The sequence below is a fragment of the Anopheles ziemanni genome, chromosome 3, assembly GCF_943734765.1.
Source record: "Anopheles ziemanni chromosome 3, idAnoZiCoDA_A2_x.2, whole genome shotgun sequence".
In the NCBI taxonomy this organism is placed as follows: domain Eukaryota; kingdom Metazoa; phylum Arthropoda; class Insecta; order Diptera; family Culicidae; genus Anopheles; species Anopheles ziemanni.
In genome coordinates, this window is record NC_080706.1 from 9084629 (window position 1) to 9106330 (window position 21702).

The 21702-nt window shown below is 45.6% G+C and overlaps 2 protein-coding genes across 3 annotated transcripts in view; both read right to left on the reverse strand.

Annotated features, from left to right (window-relative positions):
* LOC131290069 (tyrosine-protein kinase Fer-like) overlaps positions 1-18210 on the reverse strand; it is a 33392-nt gene extending 15182 nt beyond the window's left edge. For both annotated transcript variants that reach the window (XM_058319449.1, XM_058319451.1), the window contains exons 1-2: positions 18015-18210; positions 15410-15600 (exon numbers count right to left, since the gene is read on the reverse strand). In XM_058319449.1, coding sequence (XP_058175432.1) covers positions 15410-15600; positions 18015-18210 — 387 coding nt within the window. The remainder of the gene's footprint in view (positions 1-15409; positions 15601-18014) is intronic.
* A 1422-nt stretch (positions 18211-19632) lies between these two features.
* On the reverse strand, positions 19633-20700 carry LOC131289747 (casein kinase I-like). Its single transcript, XM_058319056.1, has one exon. The coding sequence runs from the start codon at positions 20698-20700 to the stop codon at positions 19633-19635; it is 1068 nt and encodes a 355-aa protein (XP_058175039.1).
* Positions 20701-21702: the final 1002 nt, after the last annotated feature.

The following is a 21702-nucleotide window of genomic DNA, read 5'->3' on the forward strand; positions in this document are numbered from 1 at the left end:
GGTTCGGCCTTGCCCTGGGAAACTCCGATCGGGATAGCGCAAAATGGGACGGTGTTGGATTACGCGTGTCTACACACACACACACACACATGCACCCGGCGATTGTGAAACCCGATGGAAATTACCGTTACCCCGGCGTTACATGCAGCATCTTTCAGGGGTACCGGTGTCTGGTTTTCCCTATTTTCCCCCTGGTGTGCGGGGCCTCGTGTTTGATTTTCGCGCATCAATGCGTTAAGCGCAACATTTTCCCAGACCTTTCCCGGCGACCTGGGGAATGCTGCCTCAATGCATGAATAATAAACAGGCTGCACATACGGATACTTTCTACACACGCGTCCATTGGCTGCTCCCGCGATCGCCCGCAGGAAAATGTGGCCCAGTTACGCCAGTGGTGCATCGTGGGGGCCCTCTCCTGGGTGGAAAACTGCATACTGCCGCGTAACAAAACGCATCCCAGGGTGCGTGACATAAGCCACCTAATTCAACCGGTGCTGGCTGGCTCCCTGCGGACCGTTTAACATACACACTGTTAATTAACAACACATTGTCCGCCAGGCGGGTGAGCATAACATTCTTCTCCCATGTCGCGCGGCGCACGTGTGTTTTGTCGGCTTTTCCTTTCCACTTTAACTTGTCAGCCTTACATACATCCCACCGGGGGATGACCCGATGACACGGTCTCGGAAGGTGTTTGTCTGTGGGAGCAATTCAATTTAATCATCTCCTCCCCCACCGTTTTCAACTGGGGCATAGCGAGGGAAGATGGTGCTGATGATTAATCTCAACTAGGTCATGTAAAGAGGGCAATTAACATGTTTGATAGAAATTAGCTCAACACACAAAAGGGGCTCGGTGAGTTAGGGGAGAAAACCACATTCATTAAACCATAGAATAAATTTTAAACATTGGAATATTTCATTGTAGAGAATTGGGTATCCAAATCCCAAAGTCTTTGCTCTGCACCTAAGTTCTAATGATTTATTTTTCCATCAATTCATCAACCCAATCCACCTTGGTGGGAAAAGTGCAATCTCATACCCAGCAGTTGCATCAGCCCAATCAATCAAGCTTGGTTGCACACCCCAACGCAGACGGGAAATGATATCGATAATTTTGCCAACAGCACCGAAACTCCAACGACGGGTAGAGCGAATGAAGGATGCGTCTCCTGCCGATGCCATTTCGATGCCCGTTTTCCGGCAAATCAAGCAGCAGTCGGGGCCAGGTTTGGCTGCGTTACAAACAACCGTACTCTTTGCCAACGGTTTTCGATGATAAATGGCCTGTTGGTCCGTTCGGCGATCGATCGCTCGGAGGACGGACGGAGAAGGAGGCGCGCAAACGATCGTCAATGTTCGCTTCCGCGATCGCGGGTTCGCCGACGACGTCACTCGGGCGAAGATGGATGATGATGAAGGGTAGAAACGATGCCGGGCGAACATTAGATCGATCGCCGTCGTTTAGATGCACAAATCCGTAATTACATTATTTTACACCTTTTTGTACCTCCACCGCCGTGACATGCGCGCAAAGAATGAGGTAATTGTGCGACCCAACCTGAAGGTTGAGGATGCTCTCCACCTTCACCGAGGTTGAGAGATGTTTCTAGCTTATATTCGCAGGGAACATAGGTAACATTTTGCGAGTTAAAGCATGTAGAAAAGTGTTGGTATTAAGTAAATAACATAACCTAACTAAGATAGAATTCTAGCTTGGGAAAAACTTTAGCAACAGAAGAGTGTGAGTTACACATCATTAAATAAAAAGGACCTTTCGCTGACTCTTCTTTGTGGTACACCAGCATATTCCGATGCCCTTTCTAGGAGCTGTTATTTCACATTAACAACTCCACCTACATTTCAACCCGACCAACTAGACGCCGGGTGGGAAAACTGCTGCTCCTTCCAGACGAACCTTATCGTGCCATGGGAAGAGTGCATTGTCCCCTGAGGACGGGCGTTGGTAGTCCTGCGAGCCAGAATCGATTACAACGTCGCCGGGTCAAACTCGATCAAATGATTCCGGTTGTCGGGGCTTCGGTTGTGGGTGTTCGCTGTATGATTTAAGCCGGAGTCTTTGCTCGGTTGAAACGTTGGCTGCCAACACGAAGGCGAAGAATTTATCCTGCCGTTCGTTCGGTTCGCTCCATTCCAGACGTCTGGCACACGAACGGTCTCTCTTAGACGAACTTCGTCCTGATGCCAAACCAACGGCCCGCCCGCCCGCTCGCCCGCCCGGACTATCCCCATTCCGCGCCCATGTCTCGGCGCGTTGGTAACAACTTCTTTCTTTGTTCCTGGTTCACTCACTTCATCCCGGGTGAGCAATGCACTCTCCCACCCACTCTCTCGCCCACGCAATAAAAAAACCCACAGCACAAGGAGTGGGGTGTGGATGCACTTCCTGGCAGACCGGGGCCACGACGAGCACGACAAACGCCAGGATGCGCAGGGCAAAGATCATTATTCCGGAAGTGAACGCGAGTTTCATCCTGCCCGAACTAGGAGCGAAAAAGGGTTGCATTCCTCGGTCGAGCACCAGGTTGTGTTGAGTGGAGCGGAAAAGTCAACCGTTGGAAGGAGGAGGGGACGGAGGGGGGAGGGAGTGTTTCTTGCTTTTCGGCGTTTGCCATTTTCCAAACTGCAGCAGCCGGTGAAAAGATGCAGGTGCCAGAAGCATAATCGGACGGAAAATCGGAACCATGTCTGGTCTTGGCGCTCGAGAGGGCGTCGGTCGGTAAGCCATTAGAGCCATTGTACAATGTTTTCTATGTGAGAAATTTGTTTTAAAAAATGGTTAAAACAAATCTTCAAATTTTTCGATTTTTATATCACCGTCGAATTATGTTTACTCGTTAACAAGCATTAAAAGATTTCGTTCCATTATGCCAATTTTCCTATCAAGCGACCACCTTTGAACGGTTCCATATAACCCTTAGCGGTCACTAACCTACCGCAAGGCATCTCGAAATCAGGATTCAACGTGCGCTCCAGAAAGTTTTACCAAAAGCGAAACCGGATAGACGGACGGGAATTTCCCGAAAGTTTCGCTCAAATGTTCCCTCTACTTCTTCCTCGAAATCTTCCACTTCTCGAAAGAATGGCTGAGCGTCTTCAACCGGACAAGGAAGCAATCGAAATACTTGCGCGCACAAGATTAACAATTTAAGTTCCCTATTATTTCGTCCGACGTCGGAGGAAAACGAGTGAAAAGTTGGCCCCACACGCTTGTTTAACACGAGTCAACGAGGAACGTGGAAACCTGGGAGAGCAGTGCCGGCAAGCAAACGGATTGCAACTTTCCAAACGAGAGGGTGACAATTTCTACACTTCCGTGTTTTTCTTTCGCTTTTGAATTTGTCCAATTGCGCTTTCCGGTTTGGAGTGGGGAGGGTGGGTGGGCGAGCAGTTACCCAAGAACAAAGGAACCGACGGTGCAGAAGGTTCAGGACTCACGCCAGAGCATTCCAAGCTAAGTCAAGGATGTTGTCAGCGTGGGAAAGGATTTTGCTTTATAGCCATCCCATCCCCCGCACCGAAGCCAGCGAAGATCGACTTCTGTGTGAAATGTCCTTATCGGGGGAAAAAAGGAAAAAGGAAAGAAAAAAAAAAACTATTCTCTCAACGAACAATATAAAACCGTCAGTGTATCTTTGGGCATGGCTCCCTTTCGCAGGCCAGACATCCACGCCGCAGTTTTCCGATCCTTTCCTCAGCCAATTGATCGGGTTTGTCTTGTATATATGTTCGCGTGCGGTGTCGTTAATCAACGAGTAAGAGTTTCCATTACACAGCACGGGATGGTGGGGATTACGTTTCGCAGCTGATTGCTGGTGACACATTTTCCGATAGCCAGCCGTTGTCCCGACCGGATTAGACGGCTCACTGGCGCTGTCTTTGACACTCATGGGAAAACCCTTCGACCGGCCTGAGAATTCGCCCAGCTCGACACGGTCCAGCGATTGGATTGGTGGCCCTTCCGGGTACCATCCGTAGGAAGGGTTTCGGTTCCGGTTTGGCGACTGTTTGTGTGTGTGTGTGTGTGTTGGTGCATGTGTCGAAGGGAATCGACACGAATGTCCAGTGGAAGGAATGCAGTTTGACTTTATAGTCGTTGGACCCGTTCGGTCGTTACTTTGGTACCGCAGAATCGAGTGACTCAGTTAATGAAGTCTGTTAGAATCAACATTGATTCGAGAAACAAGAAATCTTTTTCAGGAAACTATCAGCAAGGCTTATCGCTTTGTTTTTGATCGAAAGTACTATACATGGGTCAATACTTACGCTTGAACGGTTGGTGTAGAGAAAACCCTTTATTTGCCAACGAGTTCCTTTCCCATTTGGTTTTTTTTATAATACACTGAAGAAGTTCTGCCTTCAGCGAGAAATCCGACATGACACATCTTCCGTCACGAAGACATTTGAGTTTTGATTATGTGTCATCGTGCCTCAAAGGAAATCGAGAAGATGAATCAAACCGGGGGGAATATCGTGACACAGGAAAAATCAAAGGTCTTTGGCAAACTCATACACATTACCGCTTCCGTTAGTTTCTTGCACATGTTTGTAGAAATGAGGATGTGACTCATTCAAAGCCACATTTTTGGGTTAGTTTGCTATTTATAGATTGAAATAATTGGTTTGCGAAGATTTTATCAGCAGTATGGTAAATTATATAAGAGTTTTTTAAACTCAACCTCCGAGCCCCAAACAGTTTCAATCGGAGCCAGACGGAACCAGATGTGATTGTGTTTAACTGTGCTGGCGACGCATGGAAACCGGTGCATTCGGAGCATGTTCTGCGTCATCGATTGAAATATGTATGCATGTGTATGCTCTGCGGAATTGTAGGTCAAGACTGGCTGGCAGGCAGTTCGGAATTCAATCAACGATCCAACATCGTGAAGCCATGGAGAACTCGTCTGTGTGACGATGATTATTACCGAATATGTTCGCCACCTTTCACGTTCTTCTTCTCTAGTCAGTCCGTTTAATTATTGATCCATGAACGTTTTATAATGGTTCCGTGTAAAATCATGCTTGTCCAAAACAACTCGGAATGCATATGAGATGTTTCTCATGTCTGGATTCTTAATAGTTCTGCTGGGAAGTTTTTGATACCCACAATAAAGTTCGTGCACTTACAATTACCTTTCCAGACGCATTGATACTACAGCACTAGGAAACTTTTAGCATAAATTCTTCAGGCAACAACTCCCCCAAAAAGTGTCATTGCACCCATTGCACATTAATAAACTCCTATAAATCATACGCCATATAAACACGGTGTTTCGAGACCGTCTTCAACGTCGTCCACGAGGGAACAACAAGCCATTTAAAGTTAGTACGAGATAGTCTTCTCGGAAGCTCCTATCGACCAGAGTGCTGCTCTTGCTATGGGCGTGCATTTTAGGAAACTTTCATGAGTCATTTGCAGAATAGCGACTGCATTAGCTAGTTTTGTACATCATTAGCGGTGGAAATAACAAATGGCAGCAGCCAAAGTAAGTTGTTTTTATTAGAATATTTTACGTTTTATTTATTTGAATATTTTATAATATGATCTAGTTCAACTCTAATAGCTAAATCGTAGATCATATTTGAAACTAAAAATTATCAAAGGCCAGAACATTGTTTAATGATAATATGTAGTATCACAACATAATGCTGTAACATAAATAAAAACGTGCCTTACATGCACAAGGCTGCTCTCCTTATGTTTATGCAAACCATTTCTTGCTTTCCATTACGTTTCATCTCCTGCTCCTTCGCAAACACCGCATGAAAGCAATGCAACGCCACCCAAGGGAACCGAAGCAACGGAGCGGCCACATTAAGGTGTCTTTTAGCATACATAAGTTGGCACATCCGTTGCGAAACGTTTAGGGTGTGTGCTTTTGTGCTGACGCATTGACGGCGAACTTTATGGTCCTTCCGGTAGCATAAAAATATCAAGCCACCTTCGACCGACTACGTCAGGCTCAAAAACCTTGCCCAAAGTCAGGCCTTTGGCAATCGTAAACTTTACAAAAACCGAGGGAAACCCGGGGAAAGTGCTGTGCAGTGATGTTTTTCGTGCTTTCCTGTGGGGGTGGTTCCGGGCAAGTTCGGACGAACGGTTCTTATGCAAATATCACGACCAAGTGTCGAAGCTATTTCAAGGAAACGAAACGAATGTCCTTAACGAGCCTCTCGGGGAGGTTCAAGTGTGGCGGTGATATGTTACTCTGTAAGTGCACGAAGGCTGTGGCGCTTATAATAACTGCACCAAGGATAAAGATTTATTTGTGTTTTTTGGTAATTAATTTTTGGAACCAGCTTGAATTTCCATCCCATTGAATTTGGGCTGTTTTATTTTAAACCTAATAAGCCGGTTCCCTGGTGGATATCCCATTTCAAAATTGGTTCCCTTTTCCTATTCCTGGAAAGTACTTACGCCTAACCATGTCTCCAAACTCCTATCCGCAGGCGGGTAGGAATGACCACTTGCCAGTTTCATGATACCTTGCGTCAGCTGGAACTCGTTCCATTTCGAATGAGGACATCAGCGCGATAGCATGTCCTATCGGAACCCGCTGACGCGTGGATCCCGTGTGGAAAATGGAGAAGGTTGCTCGCCCAGACTCTGGCCTTCCCACACGCGAATCGGTACTTTGGCCGCTGCTTTGCACCCATGGAAGTGGGAAGAAATTCCGGTTTTGGGGCATACATTTGGGATTAAAACATGAGCAACAGTCCAGCAACTGAACCGTCGAAGGTAGCGGTACATCACCCCTGGCAATACGGTGGGAAAAACTGGTTTGAGTGAAAAACTGCATCGAGGGCCACCTTTCGGGCGGGGGACACGGTGCATCCAGCCTGACCTACCTCACACGCAACGTGCTAGCGCAAGGTGAAGATCAAAGCCATTGCCAACGCACCCATCCATCCGTGGCAACGTGCTTCCTTGCACCCTCGTCGTCCAGTTCGTCCGCTTGCTCCACCACTTGTCCCCGATGGAGAGATATTGACCGGTTTGGGGATGCAGAAAAAGCATACCTTCAGTTCCGAATGGCCCAAACGGGATCCCGGAAAAGCCATAGACGATGCGAAGCGAACACCAGGAGAGCCAGGATAACTCGTGCAGCAGTGGTGCACCTAATTTACAATTCCACCGGAATTAGGGTCAGCTGCTCGTCTCTCCATGACCAGCCGATGTTAGCGTGGAATGTGGAATGTCTGCACTACAAGCGCTGTTTGCACCTGCATTTATTTTTCGAACCAGTCGTAGTTGCAATTCTGCAGTTAAGTTCCGGTGGGCAATGTCGACAATTTTTATCGTTGGACTACTCCATATTTAATTTAATAGTGGAAAAGGACAGAAAGAAGTCTCAGTAAAAGGGGGTTTTTAAAACCTCCAATATTTCAAAAAATCTATACAATAAAGTTTAAGAACAACAAATCACCTGATTTTTATTAGGCTTTATTATGCTGCGGCGTAAATAATAATTAATTGAAAGTAGTTTTCCCCCCTCTCACTTAAGTAGCTGTTGGCATCCAATTTATCCATCCAGCGAACCAGGTGCGATAATTCCCATCGGATCCCATCTCCGTTTCGTTTGCGATGTAAATTGAAAGTAGTTCATTACCTGGGGGGTGTTTGCCAACAGAAGCGCTAAAAAAAAAAGGTGAATCAATTTTGGAAATTAAACACACTAAACGTCGAAACGTCAAATAATTATCTTCTAACGATACTGCTAAAACCCGGGGTCGGGTGATAAAGGTGATTTTCGTGAGTCAATTAAAACTGTCAGCAGCTTGCGGCCTTTGGATGGCGAAGCACATCGTTTGCGAAGTCCAGACGGCTACGAGGAAAGCCTCAAAACCGCGCGAATACACACTTCCCAACCACTAGAGATGATGGAAACCTTCATCTCACTGCGCCCGAGGCTGATGGGTAAGGTGGGTGGAAAAGGTAAATCGGGAAAATTTGTCAAAAGCAGACTTAACCCCCCCCCCCCCCCCCTTTTGCTTGGGAAACGTTTCCACCAACGCTGGCTGCTCTCTACAGCGTTGAGAGCGTGTGGAAAATGGTTCGTCTATGGGTAGACCTCCTCGGCTTCCACGGGGGCCTCAACTTGGCGGCGAATAATTGAATAAAATTGAATAAATTGATCGGCCACCGGTCGGATGATGGTAGAGATATAGCGGCGCCTAGGAGGAACGAGAGTCGGAAAGACGTCGAAAGGAAAAACGAAACGCGCGTTAACGAAGGAAAATTCGAGCAGCAGCGAACGCTTAGTGAACATGGCAGCCCACGTTTAATTTGTGAGCCAGGGTTGAGCATTATTAAATCATCGCCGAGTCTTCTGCTTTAGCTTCCGTCAATGTTGCATTCTTTCGGCTCACTCTCATCGCCTACTTGTATCGTTTTATCATGTCCAACAGCTTAACACTTGTCGTGTTTATGACAGCACAAACGTGGTAAAGACGTTTAGGAAGACGATTTGTCAACAAATAAGTAGACCGTTGTTTGTGTGACGTAACCTACACGTCCCATCCCGAAAAAGGGTGCGAGGCTTGCGGCCGTTTAGCTCACTGCCCCACAGAAATTCCGCCCTCCTTCCACACCACCTACCATCATCACAAGCCAAACGAACCGGAAAAATGCACCCATAATAATTAGGCGCCGAGGAGGCATAGGAAGGAAAACCAACACGTACGGAAGCGATGTTCATGATTGCGCGAAGTGTAAACGGGCACATTAACATAGTTTTCGTAACATTTATACCGTCGTTAATTTCTTAATTTATCGCCTATGTACATGGTTCCCGCTGATAGTGTGGTATGAGGCTTTATTTCATTAGATTTTCACTGACAATTTTAAATTCTTTTTACCATTTTAAAACGCTTCCATGAACAGCGTGGGAAGTTGTATCGATTGCTCTTTCGTGATGTGTTTAGAAGTCAATTCGTTTCTTCTTCTTATGTGTTGTATACGTCAAAGGATCTAATGACGTCATCGATCAACTTCTTGCTCGGTCCTCTGGTGGTCTTGATGTCAGCAATTGACGTATGGCTTTTGAACGATACATAAAGCCAAAACAACCGATAACGATTTATTGCTAGCGAAATTCGATTACCGTTTTCACAACCAGCGTGTTTTACCATCGCTAGCGTTGTTATGTTTTCAATCTGATAAAAACATTTTTAAATCTCAAACCGCTGTATTTTCTCAAAGCTTTCATAACTAAGTTACAAATTTCAACAACAATTGTAGAATGAAAAAAAAAAACCATTTAGCAAATGATTAAATGGACCCATTCTCTGTACATCACCACATTAAGTGGTTCATTTTAATTTCCACTTAAGAAATGGAAGCAAAAATGAAATGCACTCGATCCATCTAAAACGCATTCAGTTCAAGTGCTTTTTTAAAGCACACACTCAAGCAAAAGACGGTATATCTGTTTCCATATGGTTTTTCATTTTTATTCCTTCCGAGACGCGAGCGTCGTTAATCATTTCGATTCAAAAACAAAACCCAAGGAAACAATCTCCGTTATCTGCTGCCCAAGAAAAACCATTCAAATGTTAATCTTTTCCACATGCAGCCCACCCCGCTGGAAGCAGGCGAGGGGTGGGGTTCTTTTATCTTGTGTTTCTAAAATTGGGCCTTTACCATATATCGCCACTTTACCGTACGTCGGAGAACCGAAATTGGGGTTTGGCCGAAAACCACGTGCTGTAACAAGTCGTTACAACGAGTGGTGTAGCTGCGCCGAAGCTTGATCTCTGCCGTTCGATAACGACGTCGAAATGATTGCCTTTTCTCTTCCCGTCTGGCGGTGGTCTAATTCCATCAAAAAATGCTCCGGCTTTTGGGAGCATCTGGTTTTGGGCTGAACCCAGACCCAAAAGGCACAGATTGTAAGGTGGGAGGAAAGGAAAGGGAGTGCGCTGGTTTCGATTGGATTTGTTTTATTTAGAAGGGAGGATGGTTTTTTGCCCGCCCATTTCTTGTTTAAATGTTTCTTCGTTTTTTTTTACCGACCCGATGGTGATCTGGTTGTGCTTCTGTACGACGGCTTGCTGGTGGAAAATCTTGCTACTGATCAGGGGGCAAAAACAAACAAGATTCCGAATCCATGCCCGGCACATGTGGGAATGAGGTCAAGGGAGGAAAAACACCCCAGTCCCAGCCGTGCCGGAAAAGCGTGCCGAATGGGAACGCTTCCCAAATCCCAACACCGAGCGAGGGAGAACTGCGCGACAACGAAATCGAACGATCACCATCACCGACGGAACCCCTGAAGTCCCACTAAAATCCAATTAATATCAATTCCGCGATAATTGATGCCAATTGTGTTCCGAGATCTTTCCGTGCGACGTCTTTTTATCTTGTCCGTGTATGGCATGGAAGAAGCACCATCAGATGGAATGGTCAGCAACATACGGTTGTCCTGGCCATTATTGGTGTGTGAGGCCGGGATAATGGAACCGAGGCGCATTGGTGGTTTTTGGCGGTGCACGCAAATGAAAATGGATGTCGCTGGGTCGTTTCACAAAGACATCGCAGTGTTTCTTCATCTTGGCAGATGGATCCATTCGGTGGAATTGTAATCACGAGCGCGGGAGTTTGGCAAAGTTTAATGTTCTCCACACAATTGTTTCCAATTCCTTTCCTGTTGCAAAACTTACATAATATTGTTGCTTTGGCAAAGAATCCTACTCAAATGTTTACACCGAAAGGGATCTTTATTACCTAATTACCTTAGCACGCGCCACATAAAGACATTCGTTAGCACCAGCTTGTTTGTTTCCTCCCCCATGGTGGAGCATAAAAGCCCCGAATTGCACTCCAGCACAAGGACACGCGTCGGTACAAATAGGCCCATCAAGATACTGATGTCCATTATTATCCTGCCGTCGTACTGCTCGCTACGCTCGTCCTCCCATGGACGAAATGGCAAAGATCAAACCCACTCCAATGGATGGAGCGTTGCTTTCTCGGTACAACTTTCCCCGGATGGCTGGCGGTTGATTAGATTGTCCCTGAAAGGTGAACATTTTCTCTTTTTTTAGGAAAATTACCCATTGCTATATGGGTAGGAATGTGCGCTTCCATGTACGTCGACGTTCTAATGAGCCGCCTATTTTTGGCTCAATTGCAGCGTTCTTGTGGGAGGGAGCTATTAGGCAGCAGATGATGTCTTTAGCAACACGAGCGATTTTTATTAGGAGCTAATAAAATTGGTTATGCTCACAAGAAAAGGCATACATCAGTTGGGAAACGAAGCTGTACTACAACATTTATGTTCATCAATTTTTCTTACAAAACATATTGGATTTCTTTTCGTTCGATTCTAGGAATTCAATGGGAAAAGTATTTTTGAACATTGTACACTAGTTGCAAAAAAATCCGCACACAGTAAAATATGCAGCTTTTTTGTGTGTTTATTTTCGACAAAACAACACGTGTTTTCTGCGGCCATTACTTTGTACATACTTTCCAACCTGTAGCGTGGTGTTGTGTTTATTTATTCTGTCAGCTGCTGCTCCTGCTGTGGCTGCTTGTATACTCTGCTCATTCGGCTTCGAACTCCCACTCGAACGCGCAAAACTAGCCGACAACTTCGACACATACAGCAGCAGCGCAAGGGGAACCAACTTGGTTTCATACTTGTTATTTTTTTTTTGCTGCCGCTGTTTGCCTTTGGCCCTGCGCCAACCACATTGCTAATCGTAGAGCGCCCGAGCGAACTACCGGCCGCCAACCACCAGTGTCTTAAGATTTGTCCCCGGGAGGAGGAAGCCATGATTCGATTTGCCAGCCGAAACCGGTTGGAGTGAAAGACAAGAAAACAAGAAAAACACACCCCCTCCCCGGGGGAGAGGGTGGTTCGCACCATCGAATGTGTTGGAAGGAGGGGAGGGGAGGGGAAGGGGATGGGAGAGCCGATTCGTCGCCAAGAAGAAACGGCCCACAGTGCGATTGTGTGCGTTCGCGCGAAGTTCGAAGGTGCTGGTGGCCACCACCATCACCGCTTCGTCCTGTCTCACTCTCGGTTGACCTAAAATTGGCGCTAATAAATTCGACCGCGCACGGTCAGATCCGCGTGTACGATCCGTCGAATCGTTATTGTTTCACCCTGTCAATGTTAATTTGCAAAAGGAATTGCAATGTATATTTTATTACAAGTGAAATATTATGTACTATGAAAAAGGGCCATAAAGGATTGTCCCCTATAAGGTTGTTGTGGTTTATTATTCTTTAAGTTATCGTAACAACATTATAACATGAACTGAAATAAACCTTTTGAACGGCACCAGAACTTGTTGCGATCTAGTTAAATAACTAATAACCAATCGATAGACACATTTTCGTTAAAAATGCCCGTCTTGTGGACCGAAAACGAAATGTTTGGCAGCCACTGTATTTAACCGAGTGATCACACACAGGGTGAGCACGCCCAAGTTGGTCACTACGAAGCGACAGTTAATTGATATGATGATTTGCTGACGCTCTTTGGCCCTTCCTTAATGTTTATTCTTCGACTTCGCCCCGCAACATCTTCTACAGCAATCACCAAGAAGCTGGCTTACGTTGGCAGAAGAAAACTCGATCGTATCCGATAGCCCGACGTAAACTATCGTAAAAACGCACACCGGTGACCGAGAAGTTCTAGTTATTTTCAATCGGAACACAAGAAATAAAAAAGGAAAAAATAAACAGATCGCACGAGCTGTCCCAACTAGCAACTGTTTCATCACTGTCCATCTGGGATGGGAAAATTCACCGTTCGCATGTCACACGTCAGGCTGTTATTTGTGACTGGCGGAGTCAAAGCTGATGCTCCTGAAGGCCTCGACAGATGCGAGGGGGGGCGTACGCTAAGAAATGAATTATTAACTTTCCACTTGCCTGCCGGAAGCCGCTGGTGACGAAAAGCCAGCAGGAAAGATTATTTTGGCCGATGCACCGACCCGACCGGGTGTGGCACGCAGTAGTGTGGAAAACAGGTTGGGCCGCAGTGAATAATTGAACAGACCGGGAAATAACCATGCCCGGTGTGCCTAATAATGCATGAGGGTGTTTGATTTTGCCAATTGCGGTTTACTGAAAATTCCACACGTGGATGCCATATGCCATCATTCGTTTTCCACACCGTTTAGAAAGGCAGCGTGCTTCGTTATAAATTGTATGGAGAACGTAAGTTTGTAGGACAAGACTCGACATGTTTCCGCGGAAAGCAACAGGAATCATTGAAGTTTTGGGTGTTTTACAACACAAGATAGGATGGATGGAGCAAATATTTACTCGCTTGTATAACGGGGTTTCCCGGCACGAGGGCAAAGATTAGAATCGAGCCTTGTATCGACTAGCTCTGCGGCACTGCTTTACGACAATGTTTCGATTAAGCTATTAGCTCTAGTCACGTTCAGATATCATGACATATTTAATCAAACAAATGTGTGTTCGGATCAACTCGCGAGCGCCACTTCTATCGCGTTTGGAAGGTGCCACGAAAAAGAAGATTTTAGCTATCGAATAAATAAACATCGGCGACACATGATAAAATTTGTATACTCACGAAAGATAAGGTTCAACAAATATTTACTAACAGGGTTCCCCAGCATACTACAAAGTTAAGGAGCTAATCAAACACTGGACGCGTCTTTAATCCAGCCTTGTAAAACTCTCCTTGGTTAGACTTTTTTTTTGTATGCTGGGGATTCCTTTCGGGGAACTCTTCTGTCTGACGTTGTTGATGGGTTATCAATAAACCCCTTTCTTCTACGTCCAAGCAGCGAAGGTTTGGACATTATAGACGTAGGGGTGGTAAAGACACGTTACTGGCTTAACTGCTACCTATGCATTGATGGTCAAATTTATTTTATAGACGGTTACTTTGGACCCCACAATGCAATAAATCTGCAAGCGATATAATTTCTAGAAGTTCCGTGTCATAAAGACAAGACGAGTACACCTATGGTTGAAGCTCTAGCAACATAAAGGATAGCTTTCTCATCAATCGTAACCGAATGTAGGAGACTGTTTGTCGCTAGATGACCAATTTTCCTCCAATGGGTCCTTTAATGAATCCATATGCCACCGTTGCCGGTTGTTTTATGATTTAGTGTACCCATCTACATCGACGAAGCCGTAAAAGCCTGGCAGCCCAGTGCGTCGACGGAAAATTAACAAACTCATATTCGACCATTACCCTTGGCTGCTGGCAGGGATCCAAAAAAAAACATACTAGAAGAAAAACAAAACGCTTTCAAGTGGAAAGAAAATGGCAGTAATGAAATGAAAGTAAACAAATGGCAAACGTCCGCAAGATGAACCGTGCGGTGTCTGAGGAATAATGAAATTTAGCAGCGGAAAGCAAACGAAGGAACGCTCCGTCTCCTTTGTGTGATTTTTCTTTTCGCCCTTGCGGTGCATGCGACTTTTCCTCGCTTCCCTTCGGACGGCTCGGTGAGGAGGAGGAGGAGGAGGAGGAGGGGTGGGGGGGAGGGGGGCACGGCATTGGGAAATTAGTATCATGGTTTGATCATCGCCACGTTTGTTCTACACGGATCGTGTCCCCGTAAACACTAACGCCAGCAAATGGCGTACGACAAGGCTGGCCAGCGTCTGACGACGCTGGTGGTTAAACAACATTTTATTTCCCACCAGCACCAAACCAAACTCTCCCTAGTCCATCGCCCATTGCCACAAGGGAGATATGGTCAGCTCTGTTCCGTCTGGCGGTCGGGATTCATTGGCAAATATTTGAGCAATGACACAGAGTCCTATTTTAGCGACAATTAGAACTGGTACGCCCAAACAAATATGCTGATACTTTACTCGTGTTTTCCGAAAAACTAGCCCACGGTTAATCATCAGGAAAATAGTGATGACACCTTCAGTAGCCAGTAACTTTACATCATTCACAGAAGTATCAACACTACTTTGTCGAAACACACGAAGAACAACCAAGAACCGAGTCACAGAACAGACTTAATTGCATCAAAGTCTCCTCCAGCCGCTCCTCGGAGCGCCCATCCGAGCGGGTGACCTGCATTTGACCTGTTTTTCGGTTTCAATTAGTTTAGCTCCACCGTGCTCCGGTCCGTCCGTGATATCATGCGAGCGAACTGGTCTACGCCATAGCATGCATGCGACATGGTGGTCCCATGTTTAGTGCATTCCTCCGCAGTGTTGTGTTGCCCAGACGTTGCGCTGTCGGTCTGGTCGAGTTAAATAGGTCAGAATCTACTTGACTTTCCGGAGGTGGGCTGCCGAGTTTCTCCACGAGCGAGCAAGCGCCCCGTTGTGAGTGTAAATTTTGTTTGTTGCAGTATGATATAGTTAGATTTTTTTTTCAGAAACAAATTCAACAGTTTTGATTATGTGAGTTAACATCACTGTGGCCTACCTGGCTGAACTGGGTTGCGATTTTGGTGTGCTCCTCCTGATACTGCTTCCGGACGCGCCGCTTCTCCTGATAAAGGCTGGCCAGCTTGTCATGGCAGACCGTCTCCAGCTGCTCCGCGTTCGTCCGGATCTGCTTGGCCGTATGCTCCAGCTCCTCGAGGAAGCTGCGCCAGGCACGCATAATGTGGCTTCCTGTGGGAGGTGAACAGACGTGGAGATACGCACAATGAACAAAAACATAACAACATAACAATTAGAAATCGATTTGCATTTGAAAAAGGCCGCTCGACCTCAATGGAACCTCGGTGCACACACACACACACACACGGTGAGAGGGGTTGTTTTGGGTTTGTTTTGAACTCTTGTCGGTTCATTGTTCCGTGGCAGGGTCGAAAAACAACTACACGTCGGTGCTAATTAACTAAATTGGCAGAGCACATTCGGGGAGGCGAAAAAGGGAAACATGATAGAATGGACGATTAAGTGACATTTCAATGTGAGTTGAGGTTTGAATTTAATTTAGAATTATCGACACAGCCAAACGTAAAACATTATCTGGGACGAAATAACTTATTTCAATGAGTGATGTTCTTTTTCTCAGACTCCAATGTACATTTCCACGCGATCTCCTGCTGGGCATCAGTTATATAAAAACAACCGTGAGCTACAGGCTTTATTTGGCAAACGATCGATCGATCGGTTAGTCGTGAAAGAAGCTATCACGAGCGCCATTTTCATGCAAATCGTGAGAGGAGTTTGTTTTTGTACCACGTCTGTGTTGTTGGTCCGGTCGTGACGTTTTTCGGACGTGGCGCAGAAAAGGAATGATTACGCAAATGTTTTATGCTATTTTCCAATACGTTGCATGATATTATAACAACAGAATAGAAAGAACATCTTTTCATATTTCAAATGTTTTTTTTTACCAAATGTTACTATCCAGTAAAATAGATTTTATTTGAACTACCATGTAAACACACTACATGTGTGCTGACACTGTCTGGAATGAAGTGCTATTAACATTTTGAACAAATTAAAGCTTTATGATTCGCTAACGGTTGGCCTTGACCTCTGACCTTGTCTAAACCGGGCTGGTGTTTGGGGATGTTTGCGCTTTGACAAAGTTTGGTTAGCGGTTAGCGCGAATTTAATATTCACGGCGCACCGCAGCTTCTACTGGCTCGGCAGGTTTGTCTTTCTTTTTTCAACCAAGAGAAATAATGAAGCAACCTTCGGAACGAATGAGTTTATTCAAATTACTTAGACCACACAATACCGGGCCGACCGGGCGGTTGTTGTAGTGTTCGCGAACCAAACGCAAATTAAATTCTAATGTTTAGCCAAAACTGAATTAACATCCTTTCAATGGTGACTTACTTTATCACGCTGGAGTTGTGAATGAAACATATTGTAATGATTTTGGGAGCTAATGGCATGGGATGTTTCAATGTTTGTACAATTTAAAATAATTTAAATTGAATCGGGAATAATGTTGCAAATGCGCAACAAAAGAAGATGCGCCGGCTAAAGGATGCCAATTTTCGCGGCATGGGAACGGTAATTTCGATTTCCGCACATTGCTATAATTACCCGCACAAACGAAAATGAAAATACTATCGTGCGATCGGTGTGGCTCGGAATTATTTTGCGGTGGATAATTGCACCCCACCACCAGCAGGAAGTGGAGTGGTGGAGGATTTCATTGTGTACATTCTCCAAAAACACCCTAGCAAAATACAAATAAAGTAACGAATGGCGGGAATGTTGTTTCGAAGAGTTGAATGAGCGTTAGAGATGAAAGGGAAAATGGAGGAAAACAAGTTTACGAAAACGCTTCCACTTTTCTTTGGCTAAACGCAGACTTTTCGAGCAACACATTCTAAGTAAGGGAAGAAAAAAATCATACGTTATTAAAAGGCCAAACAGCAAATAGAAAAAAATTAACAAAACCCCCATGACACAATGTACAAGCAATCGAAAGTTTGTACGGAATCCATGGGACGCATAAAGGAAGAGAAAAAAGATACATAACAAACGATTCGAAATGATCATGGAAGATAGTTTAACATGAATGCCACGCAATCGGGCGTGATTGCAGCTGTAAAAAAGAGGGAACATAAAAAAGCGCTGAACCACGCGAGATAGAAATCGGAAAAAGGTGATTTAAAATGCGAAGTGAATAAGAAAAAAAAACACACACACAAGCGCGCTCATCTTTGACGGAAAGAAAGTGATTCCCCTCCCTGCGGTAGGTTGTAAAGGCCGTAAACAGGGTTTAAGAGACCGCGGGCGGGGAACGACCAGGCTGGGGCTGGAGTAAACTGCCTAAATTGAGTCACACACAGGCCGACAAACTAAGCATCTATTTCCGGGCCCAGTCGTGCCAAATGATCGATCGATGAAGATGGGAAACGCAATCACCATGGGAACAAGTCCTAGTTGGCACAAGCGCTTTGCCAAATTTACTCAGTAATGAAGGTAGATTTTCAATTTGAACAAATGAAATATGTGCACTTCATGTGTTCAGACTTGTGCATTTCAATAAATTAACCGATTTGTAGGGAAATCCTTGGGAAATGGAGGCGCCCGATCCGGCTTACACTCACCTTGCAGATCGTCGGAGCGATCGATTTTGAGTCCCTGTTGGGTGACGGCCGCGAGCGAAACGGCATATTCCCGGTCGCACTTGACCTTTTGCACCAGGCACCGTTTCATCGTTTCGAGCAGCTTCAGCTCGGCCTCCTGCCGATTGAGCAGCGCATCGTGCGCCACCCGGCCCTGCAGTGCGGACGAGAAGCCCATGGTGTGCCGGCTCACTGCCTGCCGGAAATGGGGTTGGTGTGCGCGCCGATCGTTGTTTGCCTGCGCGCTGCCGCACTCGAAATGTCAACCTAGCACCACCGAAATTTCACACTCACCACCTGCCGCAGGACGGGGTTACATCGGTGACATCAGCAGTAACACCTGCCCGCGGTTACTAATGGTAACCGAAGTAGTTGCACTAGAGCACTTACAAATCAAATCGACAAACACTTCAATTCTACCGTTCTACTATCAGGGGAAGAGGGAGAAAGATAAGAGAATCACTTAAAAATAAGAACACATGCACTAGAGGTTTTCCTTTTTCTGTTGCTGACACAAATCAAACGACTTTGGGGAAAGCTAACGAAGAAAACAACACTACTATTGAACAAGATTTTGGAATACCAACTGAACACACGCGCAAATGCCCGGAAAAGAAAACCAACACTCAGTATTCGGTTAGTCGATGATTCTGGGAATCTAAACAGGATGTAAATCGGAACACATGGAGATCTTGCTTTACTTTCGTCTCGCCAATCGCCGTCGTACGACACCACCCTGACGAAACGACACTAGCATACCCGCACAGTTTGCTACGGCTAGCGCGTGTCTGTGTGGTGCAATTTATTACTTTTCCACGGGTGGGTTGCGATGGTAACCAACGATGGAGTGAAAGAAAAATGGGGAGCACGGGATGGTATCTGCTTACAAAAATGTTAAACACGCATTCGTGATTGAATCCGCACCGGGCTCCGTTATTTTCATCGGTGACCGTTCTTATTGCCGTTAGGGATGGCAGACGTCTTTTTTCTGGAAATGGTCTTTCATTTCAGCTTCGCAACATTGTACAGCAAACGTGCAGGCAGCAAGACGCGCCTTGGTCTGATCTGCGAATGATTGCTAAGGGTCCTATGCATCACTTTTTGAACATTACATGCTCAATGTGTTTAAAGTCCCACCAAACGCCATCTGTAAAGGAGAAGAATGAATAGTATCAGAACTCGATGTAAGAACCTGTGCTACGGCGGGCAGGTGTCATCAGGTAATCAACGGACAATAATTTCTTTCTCATAACACGCATAAATGATTTCTAGAGTCTTTTGTTAATAAACGAGGAAAATTTCACTTCCATATTTTAAATCCCAACGCTGTTTACATCGTTTACAGATTTTGCAATTTTTTATATTTGATTTTTACAGGAAATGAAAAGCAGAGAACACATCAAACAGCCAAATAAGCAAGCAACAAATAACAAAAGTGCTTTATTATTTAGTTTATACTAGTTCTGCCCTGCATTATAAGTAGTAATCCTGTTTTTGTTACTTGTTAATTACACTTTCAATTTATTTCCAACCCCGATGGTAACAATCTTGTGGCCTTGTCGTTGTCAAACGGTCAGGGCATGATTAGAAAGAAAATATGCTACTTGTGTTTGTAAGTCTTTCCGCTCGAGACATAAACGCCATCCCCAGCTGACCGTTTCCTATGGCGATTCTGCTGACAGGTGTGGTCAAGCAGGTGGGCGGCCTTAGTGCGCTTTGTTGATTGCAACTCCGGTAGTTTGTGAAATTGAAAGACTCGCGATATGTTCTGCTCACAGCACAGCAGGTAGAACATGGCACGCAAGATATGATACTCCGGCTCAATACTATAGCGCATCCTTCGACAGTATGTTAAATAGTGCACAAACGTCTCGGGCAATCCGTCGCATATCTTTTCAATCGGCGTACTTTGCTTCACCTCGTGAATCATCTCATACTTCTGAGGGCGAGACGACGCTCTAACGCCCTGCCAGGGAAGCGAGCCGCGCAAGAGGTATATCAAGGTGTAACCGAGCGACTCCATATCGTCCCGCCGGCTCTGGGTATGCCCGCGGTGCGTATTAAGCGAAGCGTATCGTATCGTGCCGACCAGCGGCTTGTGTTTTCCATTGTGCGGGACGTGCCGCACGGAGTCACTGTCCCAGAAGCGAGCCGCTAGCCCATAGTCGATGAGGTGCACAATATTTATCTTCTGCCGGTATCCAAGCACAAAGTTGTCCGGTTTGATGTCCCGATGGACGAAACCCGTGGTTTGGTGGAACTGTTTGAGCCGGTTGATCATCTGCAGCGCCAACGGGATGACGGTAGTAAGTTGTAAGCGTTTATTACTCATCTGGAAGAGCTGCTGCAAGGAAGGTCCGAGCCGCTCCATCAGTATGGCCGGTTTATCGCGGACTTGACCCATCTGGTAAATTTTCGGGATGCCCTCCGTATTCTTGGCGGTGTGGAGCTGTTGATACAGCTTGTACTCTAGGCGCAGCAATGAGATCTGCGAATTCTGCACCTTTAACGCAACTTGCTGCTTCGAAACGATGTCAACTGCTTTATACACTTCACCGAAAGTACCCTGTCCAAGTTTGCTACGGACGAGATATTTTTCAAACACCATCTCGTTGACTAACGTGTCATCGAAACGGTTTTCATAGTTTGTCGATGCTTGCAACGCCATGTTTTACGCAAAACTTCGCAATAACGAACTGAAACACCGAGTAATAAACGGGCTGCTGCCTAGCTGTGACGGACGAGCTCCAGCACTTGTGCGCAGTGAATGATGAGGTGCTCCAAAGCCTACTGCGCTTGTTTCTGTTGTTCGTCTTCACTTGTCGTTACCATGGATGCAACGTCGAATAGTGTGATTGTTGTTCAGTCCGGTTCACTCGGTCCATTTGATTTAATTTGAAAGGTTTCCAACGTTTCTGCAATGCTCCGAAAAGTTGTTTACGTTCCTGGATGATTGACAGCCGATTGGTGAATTTAAAGTTTGCACTTGAGTACTTCACTATGTCACCGCGATATATTCTAGTAATATGGATCAAGTTTGATGGGTTAATCTCATTTAGTCTCGATGTTCTATCGCTGTACTCCGTTAAAATTCTTACAATTCTTCTTTACTAATTCATACGAAAGGAAAGTGGTGGAAATCATAATTTTGACTCGATCATTTTTTCTCGGTAAGTATAAGTTTTAATTCCTATCACTGAGAATTGAGGAACTTGAGGTACAATGATTTACTTCCATCAATACAATTCGAAACTCATCATGTGCCACCTGGCGCATACAACGCACAGCCAAGTAAACAACTTGCCACTTTCCTGACGAAGCAAATGCGTTAATACTTCACTTCCAACGGTAAATGCGTACCCTTCTGGTCCATCCACGCCAAGTAGGAACGGCGTGGAACGTCTTTTCCAGCCTGAAACCTGTCCTCCGTGGTTGTGGACTCCCATTCCGGTTTTTTCGCTTATGCTGCAACGGGTTTCCCCACGACGGAGCAACGCATCATAAAATCGTTATTACTCGTCGTCGTCAATGGTGCGTTTGCAGCCGTTTCGATGGCGATGATTCAGCTCAGGTTGTGCGGTGTTAAACCATCCTATGTTTTTTTCTGGCAAGCTGTTGCTGGTTAAACTCAATCCATTCTAGGTTTGGTCTGTTCGATGTCACAGCTTCC

What these genes read in the sequence shown, in the direction of transcription:
- LOC131289747 (XM_058319056.1), bottom strand. Translation starts at nt 20,700, where the DNA reads ATGGCGTTGCAAGCATCGACAAACTATGAAAACCGTTTCGATGACACG.